The 24,996-nt window shown below is 37.5% G+C and overlaps 1 protein-coding gene and 1 long non-coding RNA gene across 4 annotated transcripts in view; one reads left to right on the forward strand and one right to left on the reverse strand.

Moving 5' to 3' along the window:
• The window catches only part of LOC309856038, a 1,055,650-nt gene that overhangs the window by 922,089 nt on the left and 108,565 nt on the right, over positions 1-24,996 (reverse strand). The window lies entirely within an intron of this gene.
• GABRA3 (gamma-aminobutyric acid type A receptor subunit alpha3) overlaps positions 1-24,996 on the forward strand; it is a 387,573-nt gene that overhangs the window by 151,481 nt on the left and 211,096 nt on the right. For all 3 annotated transcript variants that reach the window (XM_082716626.1, XM_082716628.1, XM_082716627.1), the window contains exon 3: positions 5,128-5,249. In XM_082716626.1, the coding sequence (XP_082572752.1) occupies positions 5,128-5,249 (122 nt within the window). The remainder of the gene's footprint in view (positions 1-5,127; positions 5,250-24,996) is intronic.

A 24,996-nucleotide genomic window follows, 5' to 3' on the forward strand; every position in this document is an offset into this window, starting at 1 on the left:
GGATCCTGAGACTACACAGTTATATGTGGAATTCTACCCTACTTCACCACCTGAGCAGCTTATTGATTATATTCTCTATGCGGTACTTATTATCCCTGAGATTTACTCATTTTATAACTGCAAGTATTTACCTCTTAACTCCCTTTGCCTATTTTTTCCATCCCCACACCACTTTCCCCCTGGAAACCACCTGTTTTTTCTCTGTATTTGTAGTTCTTTTCTGTTTTTTGTTTGTTTACTTGTTTTTATTAGATTTCATATATAAGTGAAATCATGATATTTGTCTTTCTCTGTCTGACTTACTTCACTTAGGCTCATGCCCACTACAGCTCCAACCATCTTTCCAGGCTGTCCCTTGTATGGAATGCCCTGAGACACCCTCTGCCCCTCAGCTTACTCCCACTTCAGCCATCTTGCCAAGGTGTCATCTATATGGAGAATCACAGGACTCTCCTCTGGTTCATGTCCACTTCAGTTCCAGATGCCCTACCAAGGTGGCCCCAGCGGAGTGCCCTGGAATCCCCAGCCCACACCCTCTAGAGCACCAGCTACCTGGCCGAAACCATCAGGCATATGTAGTCCATAAAGAGGATATCCCTATTCAAGGACAAGGACATTCCTTCGAATTTAAGAGAAGTAGCCATTCCACTTAACTTATGGACACAAACACAGAAGTAAAGCAAAATGAGGAGACATAGGAATATGCTCCAACTGAAAGAACAAGACAAAACTTCAGAAAAATAACTAAATAAAAGTGCCTGTCCTGCGAAGATGTCTCATTACATTTGTAGAACTTGGTAGGGATGGCAGAGAAAGGAATGAATAACCCTCAGTGTATTTGGAGCGTTACCATTTATAAAGCAAATTTTATTTGTTATATTATTTTTCTTAAAGATTTTTATTTATTTATTTGACAGAGATCACAGGTAGGCAGAGAGGCAGGCAGAGAGAGAGGAGGAAGCAGGCTCGCCGCTGAGCAGAGAGCCCGATGTGGGACTCGATTCCAGGACCCTGGGATCATGACCTGAGCCAAAGGCAGAGGCTTTAACCCACTGATACACCCAGGTGCCCCTATTTGTTATATTATTTACTTATTTCTTCCCAAAACTTTTTAAGATAAGATATTATTATCTCTATTTTACATGTAAGGAAATAGGCTACACAATCAGTTAGTGGCAGAGCCAGCAATAAAACTCTGCTCATTCTCCATAGACTTACTACTATCCCATCTGTAGAGCTAAAAATGAATATACCTGCCTTACCTACATATAGCATAATTAGTAACATTATTTTTGTGTTTATATGATGGATTATTAACATTAAATCTAATTGATAATAACATATATGAGACAAAACAGGTATGGCCACATTGATTTTATCAACTTAATAAGCATGTGGCTTTGAATAATTTCTTTCTCTCATTAATGTCTTAGGTGCTTCATCTGTAAGTAGAAAAAATTATTGCATGATCTCTGAGACTGTCCATCATCCTGACATACCACGAGTCTTTGTTGTTCCTCTAAACACCTTTGTCATGGAAGTTAGTATTTCAGTCAAAGAAGTGGCATATTATATTGGCCTCATAGTCAGGAAATCAAGTTCCAAATTCTTGCTTTCCCATTAACATTCAGGGCAGTTAAAAGTTATGTTTGGGGGTTTAGAATTCCCATGTCAATCTACCTGGAATGAATATAATATCTGAAGCCCTTTATAGTTCATCTGTAACTCTGTAAGGATTCTCCTATCTGCTTCTCCTATCTGCTTTAAATAATTGATTAAATTGTTTTTAACTCAATTTATAGACCCATTTCCCAGAAATTGAATTGGGCTAACCAGGGCTAAGTGTCCCTGCAGGAAAAGTTAAGGGATAGTGAGTAAGTGGTGTGAACAAAATTAATTGAGCCTCTCTCTCTATAGGGTATGTAAGGTGGATTTAGAATATTGGTGGATTGAACTAAGTGTGGGCTTCATCTGAAGTGTCTGTATTTATCTCTTAAATATATTAAAGGTAGTTTGTTAGCTCTGCACTATAGTTCCCTTCTTCCTTCCCCCTTCCCAGTAAGGTAAATGTATCACTTCTAGTGTTCTGTCCACTAAATGAGACAATCCTCTCTACTCTTCACTGGGTTATAGTGCCTCTCTGGTCAAAGTTTTCTTTATGTCTTTTGGTGGATGGGGTGCCAATATTTTTTGTTATTATTTGCATTTGAATAATGAATTCAAGTGAATACAGTACTATTTCAAAAAAGAAAAAAACCAAACTTTTAATACTTCAAGATATTAAACATTAAGCCTGGCAATTTTAACATTTGATGGTAATAGAACCTATCTGTGAAGTTATTTTGATTTTAAAGACGAGAAAGCTATTACTAGAGGTGTTACATGACTTGCCTAAAGTCACACTAATAAATTCAAATGTACGTCTCTAGACTCTTCGAGACAAGTTCCCTTTTTACTCCCATATATATCTATGTTATCATTTGATTCTCTTTGCAACCCTATAAGCAAGGGAAAGATTACTTACCTTGTTTTACTTTTTTCATGCTCTATCACAATACCTAAACTGTTAGAGGTACATAGTTGATGCCCAATAAAGATGTATTGAATAATTAAGTGAATTGAATTGAGACTTATGAATTAAGGAAATTGATATCTAAAATGACTTTTGCAAGGTTATCTGCTGGAGCAGCAGTTTAGAGTGAGATTTATTCACTTTTGGTGTTTCTATTCTGTAGACTCTTCTCAGGGTCTTTTTCATAAAGGAAATCTTTGTAGCCACTAAGAATATATATTTGTGGGAAGACATATTGACTCTCTCTTAGGACTCCTTCTCAACTGTTATCTTATGTTTTTTATAGACTTGACTAAATGGATGCTAGGAATAGTTATAATATATGTATTAATGGAAACCTTCTAGGTCCAAGGTAAGAATGGAGATAAAATAGTGTAACTTGCTTAATGGTCTACTCCAAATCATGAATACAGATGGCAGTAGAACCCAGGAGTCTTGAATCCCAGTTTATTGATTCTACACTGTGCACAACAGCCATCTGTTTCACTATAGCCCGCTTTCTCTTAAACTACCCTGAGAGCTTCATTTTTAGTCCTATCAAACCACAAGTCCCTCCTCACAAAGTGAAAGTATGTGTCAGCCCAGACCTGAGTGGGTGGTTATCAAAGTGCCTCATGCTTGGAAAGGTTTACAGGAGGCATCCAAACTGGAGGAGCAGGAGGTAGCTGATGGTCAATAGAAAATCAGGAAACTTGGATTCTAGTCTTATTTCTGCCTCTCACTAGCAATATGATTATGGGTAAATTTGGTGGTGTACCTTTGAGCTTATTTCCCCATGTATAAAATGAGAAAAATTATGGAATCCCTTAAGAGTCCTGGTAGCTTTAACATTTAGTGGAGTGCTATTGTTTTTTTGCCCTATCTCTATAGGGCAGTAGGTAAGTGAACTAAATGCACTTCAACAATCTGTCTGGTTCTGTTGTTCTGTGAACCTATACTTCTCTAGGTTTGAAGAGGGATAAGTTCTTTATAACACAGTTTTCTTTTTTTTAATTTTGTGGATTATTTATTCATGTAACAAAATTTAGGAAATGACTTCTTTTCGTTTATTTTTTTTTCTTAGAGGATTTTTTTTATTGTGTTCAGTTAGCCACTGTATAGAACATAATTAGTTTTTGATGTAGTGTTCAGTGATTCATTAGTTAAGTATAACACCCAGTGTTCATCACAACACGTGCCCTCCTTAATACCCATTACCCAGCTACCCCATCCTCTCACCTCCTCCCCTCTGAAACCCTCAGATTAATTCCCAGAGTCTATAGTCTCTCATGCTCCATCTACCTCTCTGATTTCTCCCCTCTTTGGGTTTCCCTCCCTTCTCCTATGGTCCTCTGTGCTATTGCTTATGTTTCACATATGAGTGAAACCATATGATAATTGTCTTTCTCTGCTTGACTTACTTCATTTAATGTAATCTTCTCCAGTTCCATCCATGTTGATACAAATGGTGGGCATTCATCATATCTGATGGCTGAATAATATTCCGTTGTATATATGAACTACATTTTCTTTATCCATTCATCTATTGAAGGGCATCTCATCTCCTTGCACAGTTTGGTTATTGTGGACATCGCTGCTATGAACATTGGGGTACATGTGCTCCTTCTTTTCATTACACTGTATCTTTGGGGTAAATATCTGATAGTACACTCAAAAAACTAATAACCCAGTCAACAAAATGGGCAGAAGACATGAACAGACACTTCCCCAAAGAAGATATACAAATGGCTAACAGACACATGAAAAAATGTTCCACGTCACTAGCCACCAGGGAAATACAAATGAAAATCACAATGAGATACTACTACCTTACACCAGTTAGAATGGCAAAAATTAACAAAAAAGGAAACAACAAATGTTGGTGAGGATGTGGAGAAAGGGGGGACCCTCTTACACTGTTGGTGGGAATGCATGCTGGTATAGCTACTCTGGGAAAACAATATGGAGATTCCTCAAGATGTTAAGAATAGAGCTACCTTGCAACCCAGCAATTGTACTACTAAGTATTTATCCCAAAATACAGATGTGGTGAGAAAAATAACTTCTTTTTAATGATTTATTTATTTATTTATTTGGGTGGGGACAAAAGAGAGAGAGTCTTAAGTAGACTCTGCCCTGAGCATGGAGCCAAACCTGGGACATCTCATGACCTTAAGATTGTGACCCTGATATCATGACCTGAGCCTAAACCAAGAGTTGACACTTAACTGACTGTGCCACTCAGGTTCACCTTGGTGAATAATTTTATGATGGGTACTGTTCACAGGCTCATTCTGTTAACAATTTATGTTTGTGTTTCTTCACAACTAGGTTGGGGATGGAGCACATTTTGTTAAACTCTTGACAATGCTGGACTGAAAGTTCAAATATAGTGATCACCATCTGCCTTTTACACAGATATTCATTGTGATAAATAGGAAGTGCTCATTTGGTTAAGATACAAGGCTATTTAATTGACCCACTCTCTTGGTTGAAATCTTCTTAAAGTGTTAACACATGTCACTGTTTCCTGTTAAAAATATTATTTTTTATCTCTTCTTCTTTCACTGTCTCAGACTCTCTCCTAAGCATGCCCCAGATATTCCTGATGACAGCACTGACAACATCACTATATTCACCAGAATTTTAGATCGTCTTCTGGATGGCTATGACAACCGACTACGACCTGGGCTTGGAGGTAAGTTACTATTTTAAGATCCTTTTCTTGGCTCTTGTCATCTAAAAATATTCTTAAGGTGCCTTCAGCGCTATATTGACCAATGAGTTTAGTGCAATATTGAGCTTCCTCCTTCTCAGCACTAGAAATTAATTAAAACCCTTCATTTTATAGTAAATCTCTCTGCTGTGGTTTTGGAAAATTTTGAATTTCACTGAGCTAAATGTATATAGGGTATTTTATCACCATATTTGGTCAACAGCATTTCTGATAACAGAAAAACAATCCCTGCTGGAATGGGAGGTGTGGCCCAGGGGTATCTGGGAAACATGCTTTTGTTTTCAAAACCTTAAGCTTGAAATTCCTGTGAGGGGCAACCTGTTGCCTAGGTCAGATCTTAGTTGGCTATTGTTTAGTATGATTTGCAATATGATCACAATGAGATAAGTGCATTATAATATATGATGGGTTGTATTGAAATGGCAAGTATTCAGAGGTATGAATTTAATTTTTTTTCCTGAACCATTTGAGAACTAGTTGCAGATATCATACTCCTTTTCCCTAAATACTTCAATGTGCATTTCCTTAGGACAAAGAAATTAATTTACAAAACTAATTCTTCACTGGGCAAAGACTTTTATCTTGATGAAGTCCCAATAGTTCATTTTTGCTTTTGTTTCCCTTGCCTCTGATGATGTGTCGAGTAAGAAGCTGCTACAGCTAAAGTCAAAAGGTTGCTGCCTGTGTTCTCCTGTAGGATTTTGATTAATTTTTGTATCACATCTAGGTCTTTCATCCATTTTGAATTTATTTTTGTGTATGGTGTAAGAAAGTGGTCCAGTTTTGTTCTTCTGCATGTTGCTGTCCCATTTTCCCAATACCAGTTTTTGAAGAGACTGTCCTTTTTTTTCTATTGGATGTTGTTTGCTGCTTTATCAAAGATTAGTTGACCATGGTCCATTTCTGGGTTGTTTTTTCTGTTCCATTGATCTATGTGTCTATTTCTGTGCAAGTAGCATACTATGTTGATGACTACATCTTTGTAATATAGCTTGAAATCTGGAATTGTGATACCTCCAGTTTTGTTTTTCTTTTTCATTATTGTTTTGGCTATTCCATGTCTTTCTTTGTTCCATACATATTTTGGGATGGTTTGTTCTAGCTCTGTGAAAAATGCTAGTGGTATTTTCATTGGGCTTGCATGAAATATAGATGCTTTGCGTAGTATAGACACTTTAACAATTTTTTCCTTCTATTCTATGAGCATGAAATATTTTTCTATTTCTTTGTGTCCTCTTCGATTTCTTTCATAAGTATTCATTAGTTTTCAGCAACTTCTTGGTAGGGTCTTTCAGGTTTTCTACATAGAGTATATTGTCTGCAAAGACTGAAAACTTGACTTCATCCTTCATGATTTTGATGCCTTTTATTTCTTTTTATTGTCTGATTGCTGAGGCCACAACTTCCAGTGTTATATGAATAGTAATGGTAAGAGTGGACATCCTTGTCTTGTTCCTGACCACAGGTAAAAGGCTCTCAGTTTTTTCCCATTAAGGATAATATTTTCTGTGGGTCTTTCATATATGGCCTTTATGATGTTGACATATGTTCCTTCTATCCCTACTTTGCCAAGGGTTTTTAATCAAGAATCGATGCTCCACTTTGTTAAATGTCTTTTCAGCATCTACTGGGAGGATCATGTGGTTCTTGTCCTTTCTTTATTAATGTGGTTTATCACATTAATTGATTTGTGCAGAGTGAACCACACCTAAAGCCCAGGAATAAGTCCCACTTGATAATGTTGAATAATTCTTTTAATAATCTGTTGGATCAGATTACCTAGTATCTTGGTGAGAATTTTTGGATCCACATTCATCAGGGATATTGGCTTGTAATTCTCCTTCCTAGTTAGGTATTTGTCTGGTTTGAGGATCAAAGTAATGTTGGCCTCATTAAAGGAGTTTGGAAGTTTTCTTTCCATTTCTAATTTTTGAAACACTTTCAGAAGAACAGGTATTAATTCTTCTTTAAATGTTTGGTAGAATTCCCCTGGGAAACCATCTGGCTCTGGACTCTTGTTTATTGGCAGATTTTTGATTACTGATTCAATTTCTTTGCTGATTATGGGTCTTTTCAAATTTTCTGCCCCCCCCCCCGTTTCATTTCTGGTAGTTCTTTTAAAATTTAAATTCAATTAGCCAACATATAGTGTTGTGTTCAATAATTCCTCAATTGCTTAAAACACCCAGTGCTCATCTCATCATGCACTGTCTTTTTTTTTTAATTTTATTTATTTATTTGACAGAGAGAAATCACAAGTAGATGGAGAGGCAGGCAGAGAGAGAGAGAGGGAAGCAGGCTCCCTGCCGAGCAGAGAGCCCGACATGGGGCTCAATCCCAGGATCCTGGGATCATGACCTGAGCCAAAGGCAGAGGCTTTAACCCACTGAGCCACCCAGGCGCCCCTGGACATTTATTTCTAATTTTTGGTTACTACAAATAGAGTTTCAGGAAACATCCTCTTATAGGTCTTTTTGTGGACATACATTTACATTTTTAAATTGTTAAACAATTTATTAAATTTTACAGCAAAATTGATTTGTTTTTTTTCTTGGTGTACAGTTCATGGTTTTAACACAGGCATTGATTTGTGTAACCATGACCATAGTCAAGAGAAAGAACAGTTCCATCACCCCCAAAAAACCTCCTTGTGCTGTCCATTTATAGTAATCCCTACTTCACCTCACCCTCAACCACTGTCAGCTGCTCATTTATTCTGTATCCCAGTAGTTTTGTCTTTTTGAGAATGTTCTATAAATATAGTCCTACAGTATGCAGTCTTTATCACTGAGCTGCATTTCAGTATATGGGTGTACCACAGCTTATTCATTCACCTGTTGAAGGACACCTGGGTTGTTGCCATTTTGGGGGCAATTATTAATAAAGGTGCTATGAACATTTGTATACAAGTTTTTGGTGGACATAAATTTTCATTTCATTTTCTGCCCCCCCCCCCCGTTTCATTTCTGGTAGTTCTTTTAAAATTTAAATTCAATTAGCCAACATATAGTGTTGTGTTCAATAATTCCTCAATTGCTTAAAACACCCAGTGCTCATCTCATCATGCACTGTCTTTTTTTTTTAATTTTATTTATTTATTTGACAGAGAGAAATCACAAGTAGATGGAGAGGCAGGCAGAGAGAGAGAGAGGGAAGCAGGCTCCCTGCCGAGCAGAGAGCCCGACATGGGGCTCAATCCCAGGATCCTGGGATCATGACCTGAGCCAAAGGCAGAGGCTTTAACCCACTGAGCCACCCAGGCGCCCCTGGACATTTATTTCTAATTTTTGGTTACTACAAATAGAGTTTCAGGAAACATCCTCTTATAGGTCTTTTTGTGGACATACATTTACATTTTTAAATTGTTAAACAATTTATTAAATTTTACAGCAAAATTGATTTGTTTTTTTTCTTGGTGTACAGTTCATGGTTTTAACACAGGCATTGATTTGTGTAACCATGACCATAGTCAAGAGAAAGAACAGTTCCATCACCCCCAAAAAACCTCCTTGTGCTGTCCATTTATAGTAATCCCTACTTCACCTCACCCTCAACCACTGTCAGCTGCTCATTTATTCTGTATCCCAGTAGTTTTGTCTTTTTGAGAATGTTCTATAAATATAGTCCTACAGTATGCAGTCTTTATCACTGAGCTGCATTTCAGTATATGGGTGTACCACAGCTTATTCATTCACCTGTTGAAGGACACCTGGGTTGTTGCCATTTTGGGGGCAATTATTAATAAAGGTGCTATGAACATTTGTATACAAGTTTTTGGTGGACATAAATTTTCATTTCATTTTCTGCCCCCCCCCCGTTTCATTTCTGGTAGTTCTTTTAAAATTTAAATTCAATTAGCCAACATATAGTGTTGTGTTCAATAATTCCTCAATTGCTTAAAACACCCAGTGCTCATCTCATCATGCACTGTCTTTTTTTTTTAATTTTATTTATTTATTTGACAGAGAGAAATCACAAGTAGATGGAGAGGCAGGCAGAGAGAGAGAGAGGGAAGCAGGCTCCCTGCCGAGCAGAGAGCCCGACATGGGGCTCAATCCCAGGATCCTGGGATCATGACCTGAGCCAAAGGCAGAGGCTTTAACCCACTGAGCCACCCAGGCGCCCCTGGACATTTATTTCTAATTTTTGGTTACTACAAATAGAGTTTCAGGAAACATCCTCTTATAGGTCTTTTTGTGGACATACATTTACATTTTTAAATTGTTAAACAATTTATTAAATTTTACAGCAAAATTGATTTGTTTTTTTTCTTGGTGTACAGTTCATGGTTTTAACACAGGCATTGATTTGTGTAACCATGACCATAGTCAAGAGAAAGAACAGTTCCATCACCCCCAAAAAACCTCCTTGTGCTGTCCATTTATAGTAATCCCTACTTCACCTCACCCTCAACCACTGTCAGCTGCTCATTTATTCTGTATCCCAGTAGTTTTGTCTTTTTGAGAATGTTCTATAAATATAGTCCTACAGTATGCAGTCTTTATCACTGAGCTGCATTTCAGTATATGGGTGTACCACAGCTTATTCATTCACCTGTTGAAGGACACCTGGGTTGTTGCCATTTTGGGGGCAATTATTAATAAAGGTGCTATGAACATTTGTATACAAGTTTTTGGTGGACATAAATTTTCATTTCATTTTCTGCCCCCCCCCCCGTTTCATTTCTGGTAGTTCTTTTAAAATTTAAATTCAATTAGCCAACATATAGTGTTGTGTTCAATAATTCCTCAATTGCTTAAAACACCCAGTGCTCATCTCATCATGCACTGTCTTTTTTTTTTAATTTTATTTATTTATTTGACAGAGAGAAATCACAAGTAGATGGAGAGGCAGGCAGAGAGAGAGAGAGGGAAGCAGGCTCCCTGCCGAGCAGAGAGCCCAATGCGGGACTCAATCCCAGGACCCTGAGATCATGACCCGAGCCGAAGGCAGCGGCTTAACCCACTGAGCCACCCAGGCGCCCCCATGCACTGTCTTTAATGCTCATCCCCTAGTTGCCTCATCTCCCACCCACCTCCCCTTCAGGAACCCTCAGTTTGTTTCCTAGAGCCAAGAGTCTCTCATGGTCTGTCTCCCTCTCTGATTTCTTTCCATTCTGTTTTTCCCTCCCTTCCCCTATGATCCTCTGAGCTGTTTCTTATAATCCACATATGAGTGTAACCATATGATAATTGTCTTTCTCTGATTGATTTATTTCACTTATCATAGTATACTCCAGTTCCATCCATGTTGATGTAAATGGTAGGTATTCATCCTTTCTGATGCTTGAATAATATTCCATTGTATATACAAAGCACATCTTCTTTAACCATTCATCTGTTGAAGGATGTCTTGGCTCCTTCCATAGGTTGGGTATTGTGAACATTGCTGCTATGGACATTGGGGAGCAGAGGACCCTTTGTTTTACTACATCTATATCTTTGGTGTAAATACTGAGTAGTGCAATTGCTCGGTCATAGGGTAGCCCTGTTTTTAAATTCTTTTTTTTTTAAGACTTTATTTATTTATTTGACAGAGAGAGATCACAAGTAGGCAGAGAGGCAGGCAGAGAGAGAGGAAGAAGCAGGATGTCCCCCGAGCAGAGAGCCCGATGCAGGACTCGATCCCAGGACCCCGAGATCATGACCTGAGCCGAAGGCAGTGGCTTAACCCACTGAGCCACTCAGGCGCCCCTCTGTTTTTAAATTCTTGAGGAACCTCCATACTGGTTTCCAGACTGGCTGTACCAGTTTGTATTCCCACCAATAGTGTAAGATGGTTCCCCTTTCTCCACATCTTTGCCAACACTAGTTTTCCATGTTGTCTTAATTTTGGCCAGTTTTGGTAGTTTATGTGTTTCTAGGAATTTATTCATTTCTTCCAGAATCCCAAATTTGTTAGCATATATTTTTTTCTTAATCTCTTATAATTGTATTTCTGTGGTGTTGGTTGTGATCACTCCTCTTTCATTCATGATTTTATTTATTTGAGTCATTTCTCTTTTTGATGAGTCTGGCTAGGGGTTTGTCAATGAAAATTAGCAATTTTGTTAATTCTTTTGAAGAAACAGCTCCTAGTTTTATTGATCTGTTCTACCTTTTTAAAAAAATTTATATATCATTTACTTCAGCTCTAATATTTATTATTTCCTTTTGTTCTGCTGGTTTTAGGCTTTATTTATAGTTCTTTTTCAGCTCCTTTAAGTGTAAAGGGACTTTTCTTTTTACTTGAGGAAGGCCAGAAACACTATATACTTCCTTCTTATGACCACCTTTGCTGCATCCCAAAGGTTTTGGATTGTCGTGTTTTCATTTTCTTTTGCTTCCATGTATTTTTAAAAAATTCCTCTTTAATTTCTTGGATGGCCCATTCATTCTTTGGCAGGATGTTCTTCAACCTCCCTGTATTTTTTTTTTTTGTCTTCCCAAAATTTTTCTTGTGGTTGACTTCAAGTTTCATGGTGTTGTAATCTGAAAATATGCATGGTATGATCTTGATGTTTTTGTACTTGTTGAGGGCTGATTTATGACCCATTGTGTGATCTATTCTGGAGAATGTTCCATGTGCACTCAATAAGAGTACATATTCTGCTGCTTTAGGATGAAGTGCTCTAAATATATCTGCTAAGTTCATCTGATCCAGTGTATCATTCAAAGCCATTGTTTTCATGTTGATCTTCTACGCAGATAATCTATTTCTATAAATGGTGTTTTAAAGTCCCATACTATTATTGTATTATTATCAATGAGGTTTCTTTTTATGTTTGTTATTAATTCATTTATGTATTTGGGTGCTCCCAACTTGGGAGCATAAATATTTATAAATGTTAGATCTTCTTGTTAGATAGACCCCTTTTATTATGATATAGTGTCCTTCTTCATTTCTTATTACATTCGTTGTTTTAAAATCTAGTTTGTCTGATATAAGGTTTGTTACTCCAGCTTTCTTTTGATGTCCATTAGCATTATAAAGGCAGGTGCCTTTAGGTCTAAAATGAATCTCTTGTAAGCAGCATATAGATGGTCTTTTTAAAAAATCCATTCTAGTACCCTTTGTCTTTTGATTGGAGCATTTAATCTATTTATATTCAGAGTATTTATTAATAGATATGAATTTAGTACCATTTTATTACCTGTAAAGTCATTGTTCTTGAAGATTGTCTCTGTTCCTTTTTAATCTTTGGTGCTTTTGCTCTCTCTTTTCTGCTCAAAGGGTTTCCTTTAATATTTCTAGCAGTGCTGGTTAGTGTTCACAAACTCCTTTAGTTTTTGCTTGTCAGGTAATCTCTTTATCTGTCCTATTCTGAATGACAGTGTTGCTAGGTAAAGTATGCTTGGCCACATATTTTTCCATTTAGAATGTTAAATATACCATTGCCACTTTCTTCTCACTTGTCATGTTTCTGTGGACAGGTCTGCTGCTAACCTTATGTGTTTACCCTTGTAAGTTAAGGACCTTTTGTCCCTAGCTGCTATCAGAATTTTCTCTTTATCTTTGTACTTTGCAAGTTCCCCGATGATATGTCTTGGTGTTGACCTATTTTTGTTGATTTTGAGGGGAGTTCTCTGTGCCTCCTGGATTTAAATGCTTATTCCTTTCCCCAGATTAGGGAAGTTTTAGCTATAATTTGTTCAAATAAACATTTTCCCCCTTTACCTGCTCTTCTTCTGGGACTCCTATTATATGGATATTATTGCATTCTATGGAATTGCTGTGTTCCTTCAGTCTATGTTTGTGATCTAATAGTTTTTTTTTCTCTCTTCTTTTTAGCTTCAGTATTTTCCACAATTTTATCTTCTATACCACCAGTTCATTCCTTTGCTTCTTCCAACCTTTTTGTGATTACATGCAGTTTATTTTGTATCTCAATTATAGCATTTTTTTAGTTCACCCTGACTAGTTTAATGTCTTTTATCTCTGTAGTGAAATTTTCTCTGGTGTCTTCTATGTTGTTTTTTTCCCCCACTCAGCTAGTGTTTTTATGATGATTTTTCTAAGTTCTTGTTCAGATATATTCCTTCTATCTGTTTTGAGTAAATCCCTGGCTGTGGTTTCTTCTTGATCTTTCTTTTGGAGAGAATTCATTTGTCTTGTCATTTTGTCTAGGTTTTTGTTTCTTGCATGTTATGAAAGCTTGATATGTTTCCTACTCCTGAGGCTAATGCTACATTAATACGGGGTAATATACTGTTAGGAACTTGATACTTCTGTTTCTGGTATATGGTGTGTCATTCTGTTATTGGTTTTTGGTTGTTCTTTCCCACAGGGCCGTCCTCTGCAGAGTTCTTCTTTGTTTGCAGTGTGGACTGTTTGGACCTTTAACTAGATATGCTTTGATTTGTTTGTTAAAATAAGCCTGGCAAAAAACCAAATAAACAAAAAACTGATCCAAAAATTAGAAAAGGAAAAAGAATGAGAAACACAAAGAAACAGACAAACAAAATACTATAAACCTGATTCTAAAGAAAAAGAAAAAAAGAAGACTGATTCAGAAAAAGAAAAAAACTAAGAAGCCAAAAACTAAAAACTTGATTCCAAAGGGGGAAAATATGCTTGGTCCTATTTCCACAAGAACTGAAGCTGATGCTTTGAAGCACTCTATGATCAGTAGACTTGGTGAATGTGGGGGAGCTTGTGCTGGTCCTCTGGCACAGGAGACTGCTATACTGGCTCACAGTCATACCTATCTCATTAGAGATTCCCCTGCAGGGTGTAGGGGGTGGTGGTTGGTATAAATGGTTCCACCCCTAACTGAAGGTACTGTGTTGTTTCATGAAGTCCCACTGTTCTAGTGTGTAGGGGGAAGGTGGCATCACCCCATTTTCTCATGCCCAGGGAGGGAAGTTCATGCCCACCATTGTTCAGAAAGCCCTCACAGAGAAGTGAATCATCTCCCCTCATATGTCCCAGGCTTCCATCAGATCCCTACCCTCAATCTGCCTATGCTCAGGCCATCAGCACACCTCACTCTATGATTCTCCTGGTGTTTGTTTATTTGTGTTTTAATCTCTGGCATGTGGCTAAGATTCAAAACTTCAAATCTTAAAAGACCCAACAAAATGCAGATCTCCTTCTCTCCTCTAGAGGAGGGCCTCACAGCACTGTGTCTGGTGCTATTTGGTCCCAGATGAACAGTTACATGGACACATGGGTGCTTGTAGTTTATGGTGAAGTACCATAAAAAGCTATGACTAGGTTATCTGCCCTCTGCATGTGCTTCTGTCCCTTGCTGATGAGCAGCTACTCAATGGTGCCTGGCAGGTCTTTTCTCCTTGGAGAGGTAATATATCCTCTTCCAAATGTACTCTAGGAAGGGGAACGTTCTTTCCCAGTGTGACACAGGGGATCCCTGTACCATGCTGTCCACAGTCTGTTCTTGGGCTTCTGCCCTCCTTTTCCCCAGGAGTACTGCTACCCACCCAGCTTGACTCTGGTGAATGGCGTGGACTTAAAAACCTCAGAAGTTAAACTCCACTGTTTGTAAAAACTTGTGATAGTCAATTCCTCTCTATTACCCAGTGGATTTGGGGGGAGTGTTTTACTTGTGTGACCTGATGTACTGCTTTCTCTCCCCCTCTCTCTTTCACTGTGCCCTCTCCTCCATAGCACTGTGGATTTTTTCTCTGTGAATTCACATTTCTGCACCTCTTACCTGCCATGTTCTCTCCCTCTTATTGTGTAAGTTGTTCTCTTAATCCTTAGATCGATTTCCTAGGTATGCAAAATGATTTGATATTGATCTGTCTGTTTGATGGAATCAGTCAAGCCTGGGGTCCCCCATCTTAACTCCTTCCCTGGTGCTATTTTCTAAAACAGAAAACATTAGAAGAGGAGCAGGTTATTTGGTTTTATTCTATTTCTTTTGGAGTTGTGGCTGGAACATATAAGGTAGGGGAAGAGGTAGAAATTAACTTGTAGACATGTAGAGTTTGACTATCCATGAAAAATCTGGGTGGAGCTTTTTGCTATTGGCTAACATAGAGTAACAGAGACCATATTTACCTTTATCGCTAGTTGTAAGCAATTTGATCATATCCCTTTGTGTAATTTTATTAATGTTTCTTATCTTTTGAGATTCTTGGTGAGAATTATAATTTTCATCAAATTTAGAACGTTTTTTTCATTTTTATTCAAATACATTTTCTGCTCTCCTTCAGATAAAGAGAAAATCTTAAAAGCAAACATAAACAATGAATTATGGAACACTGAAAAGAAATAATAAAAAAAGCAAACAGTAAAACAAAACATTATGTTCAGAGGGAAAATTTTAGAAGGACAGCAGACTTCTTGTCAGAAATAACCAAACAAGAATGTAGTTAGCAATAGCTTTGACATCCTGGATAAAGCCTGTCAATCTAGAAATATGTAACCAGAGATAATACATTTAAAAAATATAGCACAATAAATACTTCTTCAGACTCATAGAAGCTGAAAAATTCACCAACAGATGTATACTGCAAGACATGTAAATGGTATAGTATAGACTGCTATATACTTGGGATTTTATATATGAACTTTATGATAACCATAAACCCAAAACCTGTAATAGATACACAGAAAATAAAGAGGAAAAAAAAAAGCTGAACATAACTTTACAGAAACCATCAGTCACTGCAAAAGAGAGCAAGAGAAAAAGAAAAGAACAGAGAAGAACTACAAAAACAACCAGGAAACAAATAACAAAATTGCAGTAAGTACATACCTTTCAATAATTACTTTAAATATAAATGACCTAAATTCTACAATGAAAAGACATAGTGTGGTAGAACAGATTAAAAAAATTAAAAAAGCAAGACCAATTTATATGCTGCCTATAATAGATTCACCTCAGACCTAAAGACACATAGACACTGAAAAGTGAAGGGATAGAAAAATACCATGCAAATGGAAGTGAAAAAAAGAAGACTGAGTAGCAATACTTATGTCAGACAAAGCCTACTTTATATTTTTGTCCTTTTTTTAAGATTTTATTTTACTTTTTATAAGGGGAAAGAGAAAAAGAGAGGGGGCAGGGGCAGAGAGGGCCAGAGAGGGAGTCTTAAGCAGACTCCACACTCAGCACAGAATTTGATGTGGGGTTTGATCTCACAATCCTAAGATCCTGACCTGAACCAAAATCAAGATTCAGATGCTCAATCAACTGAACCACCCAGGCACCCTCAGACAAAACAGACTTGAAAACAAAGACTGTCAGGAGGAGGAGTCAAGATGGCGGAGAAGTAGCAGGCTGAGACTACTTCAGCTAGCCGGAGATCAGCTAGATAGCTTATCTAAAGATTGCAAACACTGAAAATCCATCGGCAGATCGAAGAGAAGAAGAACAGCAATTCTGGAAACAGAAAAACAACCCCTATCTGAAAGGTAGGACTGGCGGAGAAGTGAATCCAAAGCGACGGGAAGATAGACCCGGGGGAGGGGCTGGCTCCCGGCAAGCGGTGGAGCAACGGTGCACAAAATCAGGACTTTTAAAAGTCTGTTCTGCTGAGGGACATCGCTCCAGAGGTTAAACCGGAGCGAAGCCCACGCGGGCTCAGCGTGGCCTCAGGTCCCGCAGGGTCACAGAAGGATTCGGGGTGTCTGAGTGTCGCAGAGCTTGCGGGTATTGGAACGGGAAAGCCGGCTACAGAGACAGAGCCGACAGTGAGCTCACAGCTTGGAGTTACCTTGAACCGGTCGCAGGCTCGGTGATCTCGGAGTGCGGATGGAGGTCAGGCAGACGGGAGTAACTGGCGCTGTTCTCTGAAGGCGCACTGAGGAGTGGGGCCCTGGGCTCTCGGCTCCTCCGGGCCGGAGACCAGGAGGCCGCCATTTGTATTCCCGTCCTCCGGAACTCTACGGAAAGCGCTCAGGGAACAAAAGCTCCTGAAAGCAAACCCGAGCGGATTACTCACACCAGCCCCTGCTAAGGGCGGTGCAATTCTGCCTGGGGCAAAGACACTTGAGAATCACTACAACAGGCCCCTCCCCCAGAAGATCAACAAGAAATCCAGCCAAGACCAAGTTCACCTACCAAGGAGTGCGGTTTCAATACCAAGGAGAGCAGCAGAATTCCAGAGGAGGAGAAAGCAAAGCACGGAACTCATGGCTTTTTCCCTGTGATTTTTTTTACTCTTGCAGTTAATTTAATTTTTTTCTTTTTCATTTTTTGTTTTTTTTTTCTTGCCTTCCGGTAAAATTTTTTTTTTAACTTTTACCTTTTACTTTTTTAATGTTTTTTAACCAGTTTATCTAATATATATATATTTTTCTTTTTTATATTTTTCTTATTTGTTTTCTTTTTTAATTCTTTTCTTTTTTTTCTTTTCTCTTTTTTTCTTTCTACCTTTTTGAACCTCTTTTTTATCCCCTTTCTCCCCCCTCACGATTTGGGATCAATTCTAATTTGGTTAAAGCATATTTTCCTGGGGCTGTTGCCACCCTTTTAGTATTTTACTTGCTCCTTCATATACTCTTATCTGGACAAAATGACAAGAAGGAAAAATTCAACACAAAAAAATAGAACAAAAGGCAGTACCGAAGGCTAGGGACCTAATCAATACAGACATTGGTAATATGTCAGATCTAGAGTTCAGAATGACAATTCTCAAGGTTCTAGCCGGGCTCGAAAAAGGCATGGAAGATATTAGAGAAACCCTCTCAAGAGATATAAAAGCCCTTTCTGGAGAAATAAAAGAACTAAAATCTAACCAAGTTGAAATCAAAAAAGCTATTAATGAGGTGCAATCAAAAATGGAGGCTCTCACTGCTAGGATAAATGAGGCAGAAGAAAGAATTAGTGATATAGAAGACCAAATGACAGAGAATAAAGAAGCTGAGCAAAAGAGGGACAAACAGCTACTGGACCATGAGGGGAGAATTCGAGAGATAAGTGACACCATAAGATGAAACAACATTAGAATAATGGGGATTCCAGAAGAAGAAGAAAGAGAGAGGGGAGCAGAAGGTATACTGGAGAGAATTATTGGGGAGAATTTCCCCAATATGGCAAAGGGAACGAGCATCAAAATTCAGGAGGTACAATTTACCATGCTAATGGACATCAAAGAAAGCAGGAGTGGCAATCCTTATATCAGATCAATTATATTTTAAGCCAAAGACTATAATAAGAGATGAGGAAGGACACTATATCATACTCAAAGGGTCAGTCCAACAAGAAGATCTAACAATTTTAAATATCTATGCCCCCAACATGGGAGCAGCCAACTATATAAACCAATTAATAAAATCAAAGAAACACATAAACAATAATACAATAATAGTAGGGGACTTTAACACTCCCCTCACTGAAATGGACAGATCATCCAAGCAAAAGATCAGCAAGGAAATAAAGGCCTTAAACGACACACTGGACCAGATGGACATCACAGATATATTCAGAACATTTCATCCCAAAGCAACAGAATACACATTCTTCTCTAGTGCACATGGAACATTCTCCAGAATAGATAACATCCTCAGTCCTAAATCAGGTCTCATCCGGTATCAAAAGATTGGGATCATTCCCTGCATATTTTCAGACCACAATGCTCTGAAGCTAGAACTCAACCACAAGAGGAAATTTGGAAAGAACCCAAATACCTGGGGACTAAACAGCATCCTTCTAAAGAATGAATGGGTCAACCAGGAAATTAAAGAAGAATTGAAAAAGTTCATGGAAACAAATGATAATGAAAACACAATCTTTCAAAATCTGTGGGACACAACAAAGGCAGTCCTGAGAGGAAAATATATAGCAGTATAAGCCTTTCGCAAGAAACAAGAAAGGTCTCAAGTTCACAACGTAACCCTACATCTAAAGTAGCTAGAAAAAGAACAAGAAAGAAACCCTAAGCCCAGCAGGAGAAGAGAAATCATAAAGATCAGAGCAGAAATCAATGAAATAGAAACCATAAAAACAATAGAACAAATCAATGAAACTAGGAGCTGGTTCTTTGAAAGAATTAATAAAATTGATAAACCCCTGGCCAGACTTATCAAAAAGAAAAGAGAAAGGACCCAAATAAATAAAATCATGAACGAAAGAGGAGAGATCACAACTAACACCAAAGAAATAAAATATTATAAGAACATACTATGAGCAACTCTACGCCAATAAATTTGACAATCTGGAAGAAATGGATGCATTCCTAGAAACATATAAACTATCACAACTGAACCAGGAAGAAATAGAAAGCCTGAACAGACCCATAACCAGTAAGGAGATTGAAACAGTCATTAAAAATCTCCAAACAAACAAAAGCCCAGGGCCAGACGGCTTCCCAGGGGAATTCTACGAAACATTTAAAGAAGAACTAATTCCTATTCTCCTGAAACTGTTCCAAAAAATAGAAATGGAAGGAAAATTTCCAAACTCATTTTATGAGGCCAGCATCACCTTGATCCCCAAACCAGACAAGGATCCCATCAAAAAAGAGAGCTATAGACCAATATCCTTGATGAACACAGATGCGAAAATACTCAACAAAATACTAGCCAATAGGATACAACAGTACATTAAAAGGATTATTCACCACGACCAAGTGGGATTTATTCCAGGGCTGCAAGGTTGGTTCAACATCCACAAATCACTCAATGTGATACAACACATCAATAAAAGAAAGAACAAGAGCCATATGATACTCTCAATAGATGCTGAAAAAGCATTTGACAAAGTACAGCATCCCTTCCTGATCAAAACTCTTCAAAGTGTAGGGATAGAGGGCACATACCTCAATATCATCAAAGCCAACTATGAAAAACCCTCCGCAAATATCATTCTCAATGGAGAAAAACTGAAAGCTTTTCCGCTAAGGTCAGGAACACGGCAAGGATGTCCATTATCACCACTGCTATTCAACATAGTACTAGAGGTCCTAGCCTCAGCAATCAGACAACAAAAGGAAATTAAAGGCATCCAAATCGGCAAAGAAGAAGTCAAATTATCACTCTTCGCAGATGAGATGATACTATATGTGGAAAACCCAAAAGACTCCACTCCAAAACTGCTAGAACTTATACAGGAATTCAGTAAAGTGTCAGGATATAAAATCAATGCACAGAAATCAGTTGCATTTCTCTACACCAACAACAAGACAGAAGAAAGAGAAATTAAGGAGTCCATCCCATTTACAATTGCACCCCAAACCATAAGATATCTAGGAATAAACCTAACCAAAGAGGCACAGAATCTATACTCATAAAACTATAAAGTAGTCATGAAAGAAATTGAGGAAGACACAAGGAAATGGAAAAATGTTCCATGCTCCTGGATTGGAAGAATAAATATTGTGAAAATGTCTATGCTACCTAAAGCAATCTACACATTTAACGCAATTCCTATCCAAGTACCATCCATCCTTTTCAAAGAAATGGAACAAATAATTCTAAAATTTATATGGAACCAGAAAAGACCTTGAATAGTCACAGGGATATTGAAAAAGAAAGCCAAAGTTGGTGGCATCACAATTCCGGACTTCAAGCTCTATTACAAAGCTGTCATCATCAAGACAGCATGGTACTGGCACAAAAACAGACACATAGATCAATGGAACAGAATAGAGAGCCCAGAAATAGACCCTCAACTCTACAGTCAACTAATCTTCAACAAAGCAGGAAAGAATGTCCAATGGAAAAAAGACAGCCTCTTCAATAAATGGTGCTGGGACAATTGGTCAGCCACATGCAGAAAAATGAAATTGGACCATTTCCTTATACCACACACAAAAATAGACTCAAAATGGATGAAGGACCTCAATGTAAGAAAGGAATCCATCAAAATCCTTGAGGAGAACACAGGCAGCAACCTCTTCGACCTCAGCCACAGCAACATCTTCCTAGGAACAACGCCAAAGGCAAGGGAAGCAAGGGCAAAAATGAACTATTGGGATTTCATCAAAATCAAAAGCTTTTGCACAGCAAAGGAAACAGTTAACAAAATCAAAAGACAACTGACAGAATGGGAGAAGATATTTGCAAACGACATATCAGATAAAGGACTAGTGTCCAGAATCTATAAAGAACTTAGCAAACTCAACACCCAAAGAACAAATAATCCAATCAAGAAATGGGCAGAGGACATGAACAGACATTTCTCAAAGAAGACATCCAGATGGCCAACAGACACATGAAAAAGTGCTCCATATCACTCAGCATCAGGGAAATACAAATCAAAACCACAATGAGATATCACCTCACACCAGTCAGAATGGCTAAAATCAACAAGTCAGGAAATGACAGATGCTGGCGAGGATGCCGAGAAAGGGGAATCCTCCTACACTGTTGGTGGGAATGCAAGCTGGTGCATCCACTCTGGAAAACAGCATGGAGGTTCCTCAAAATGTTGAAAATAGAACTGCCCTACGACCCAGCAATTGCACTATTGGGTATTTACCCTAAAGATACAAACGGAGTGATCCAAAGGGGCACGTGCACCCAAATGTTTATAGCAGCAATGTCCACAATAGCCAAACTATGGAAAGAATCTAGATGTCCATCAACAGATGAATGGATCAAGAAGATGTGGTATATATACACAATGGAATACTATGCAGCCATCAAAAGAAATGAAATCTTGCCATTTGCGACAACATGGATGGAACTAGAGTGTATCATGCTTAGCGAAATAAGTCAAGCAGAGAAAGACAACTATCATATGATCTCCCTGATATGAGGAAGTGGTGATGCAACATGGGGGCTTAAGTGGGTAGGAGAAGAATAAATGAAGCAAGATGGGATTGGGAGGGAGACAAACCATAAGTGACTCTTAATCTCACAAAACAAACTGAGGGTTGCTGGGGGGAGGGGGTTTGGGAGAAGGGGGTGGGATTATGGACATTGGGGAGGGTATGTGCTTGGGTGAGTGCTGTGAAGTGTGTAAACCTGGTGATTCACAGACCTGTACCCCAGGGGATAAAAATATATGTTTATAAAAAATAAAAAATTATATATATATATATATATATATATATATATATATATATATATATATATAAAGTTAATTGGTAATCAAAAACTACCAAAAAATAAAAGTCCAGGACCAGATGGATTCACAGGTGAATTGTACCAAACATTTAAAGAAGAGGTTAAACTCTCTTTAAACTACTCAAAAAAATGGAAGAGTAAGGAAAAATTTCAAATGGAAACTTATCCTGACACCAAAACAAGACAAAAGCAGTACAAAAAAGGAAAAGTGCAGGGCAGGCAGTATTTCTGATGAATAAATAGGCAAAAATCTTCAACAAAATATCAAACCACATTCAACAATACATTAAAAGGATCATTTACCACAAACAAACTGCTTTTATTTTGGGGATGGAAGTGGGTTTTGATATTCACAAATCAATCAATATTATATGCCACATCAACACAATGAAGGATAAAATATACATGATTATCTCAACAGATATAGAAAAAGTATTGTCAAAATTCAAACTCTGTTCATAACAAAAACTCCCAACAAAGTAGGTTTAAAGGAAACATACCTGAACATAATAAAGACCATTTATGAAAAACAGCTAGCGTCATACTCAATACTCATCATATGTAGAGAAAAAATAGAGAGCTTTTTCTCTAAGATAAGAAATAAGAAAGGATATCCACTCTTACAATTTTATTTAACATAGTACTAGAAGTCCTTGTCTCAACAATTAAACAAAAAGAAAAAACAAATAAGAATCATCCATATTGGTAAAGAAAAAGTTAAACTGTCATATTTGCAAGTGAGTTGATACTATACGTTGAAAACCCTAACACTCCACCAAAAAAACCTACTGGGAGTAATAAATGAATTCAGTAAAGTTGCAGGATACAAAATTAATACACAGAAATCAATAGTGTTTCTATACAGTAATAATGAAGTAGCAGAAAGAGAAATTAAGAAAGCAATTTCATTTACAATTACTTCAAAAAGAACAAAATACATAGGAAGAAGTTTAACCAAGGAGGTGAAAGAACTGTTCTTTAAAAACTGTAAGACATTGATGAATGAAATTAAAGACAACACAAACAAATAGATAGTTCACATTCATGGATTGGAAGAGTTAAAGTTATTAAAATATCCATACTATCTGAAGCAATCTACAGATTTAATGCAATTCTCATTAGAACACCAACAGCATTTGTTGCAGAACTAAAGCAAAAAACACTAAATTTTGCATGAAATCACACACCAAAAAAAGCCCCAAATAACCAAAGCAATCTTGAGAGAGAAGAACAAGCCTGGAGATATCACAATTCTGGATCTCAAGATACAAAACAAAGCTATAGTAATCAAAACAGTGTGGTACTGACACAAAAATAGATGAATCTATGAATGACTCTCTATTCATCTATGAATGAATAGAGAGCCCAGAAATAAACTCATATTTATATAGTCAATTAATCTATTACAAAGTTTGCAAGGATATACAATGGGGAAAAGACAGTCTCTTCAACATATGTTATTAGGAAAACTGGAGAGCTATGTGCAAAAGAATGAAACTGGACCATTTCCTAACACTGTACACACAAAAACTCAAATTGGATTAACAACCTAAATGTGAGAACTGAAATCATAAAAATGGTAGAAGAGACACAGGCAGCAATTTCTGTGACATCAACCATAGTAACATTTTTCCAGGTATGTCTCCTAAGGCAAGGGAAATAAAAGCAAAAATGAACTATTGGGACTACACCAACCAAAAAGCATTCATACAATGAAGTTAACCAACAAAAGTAGAAAGGTAATCTACTGACTGAGGGAAAATATTTGCAAATGATATATCCAATAAGGGGTTAATTCTCAAAATATGTAAAAAACTTACACAACTTAAAACCAGACCCAAATAATCTGATTACAAAATGGGCAAAAGACTTGAATAATCATTTTTCCAAAGAAGACATATGGATGAGAAGGGAGTTGGGGGAAATTGGAAGGGGAGGTGAACCATGAGAGACTATGGACTCTGAAAAACAATCTGAGGGTTTAGAAGGGGCGGGGGGTGGGAGGTCGGGGTACCAGGTGGTGGGTATTATAGAGGGCACGGATTGCATGGAGCACTGGGTGTAGTGCAAAAATAATGAATACTGTTATGCTGAAAATAAATAAAAAATAAGTTAAAAAAAGACATATAGATGACCAACAGAGACATGAAAAGATGCTGAGCATCACTCATCAGAGAAATGTAAATCAAAACTATGATGAGGTGTTACCTTATGCCTATCAGAATGATCAAAATGAAAACACCAGAAATAATAAATGATGATGAGGATGTGGTGAACACGGAGTCCTCATGCACTGTTGGTGGGAATGTAAATAGATGAAACTCTTACAGATAATAATATGGAAGTTCCTCAATATTTAAAAATAGAAATGCCTTATGAGTAAATAATTTTGCTACTAGGTATTTACCCAAAGAAAATGAAAACACTAATTTGAAAAGATATTTGCACCCTTATGTTTACTGTAGCATTATTTACAATATCCAAGATATGGAGGCAACCCCAGTGTTCATTAAAAGATAAATGGATCAAGAAGATATGGTTTATCCATACACATGAGCACACACTGGAATATTACTCAACCATAAAAAGACAAGGTTGTATCTTGTCTGTCATACAGAGAAAGACAAACACCATATGATTTGACTCCTATGTGGAAATTAAAAAAAAAAACCTGAAGTTCCAAAAATTCATTTTTGCTTTTGTTTTCCTTTGTCTTTGGAGACATTTCTTGAAAAGTTGCTGTGGCTGA

This window comes from Mustela nivalis (assembly GCF_964662115.1).
Source record: "Mustela nivalis genome assembly, chromosome: X".
In the NCBI taxonomy this organism is placed as follows: domain Eukaryota; kingdom Metazoa; phylum Chordata; class Mammalia; order Carnivora; family Mustelidae; genus Mustela; species Mustela nivalis.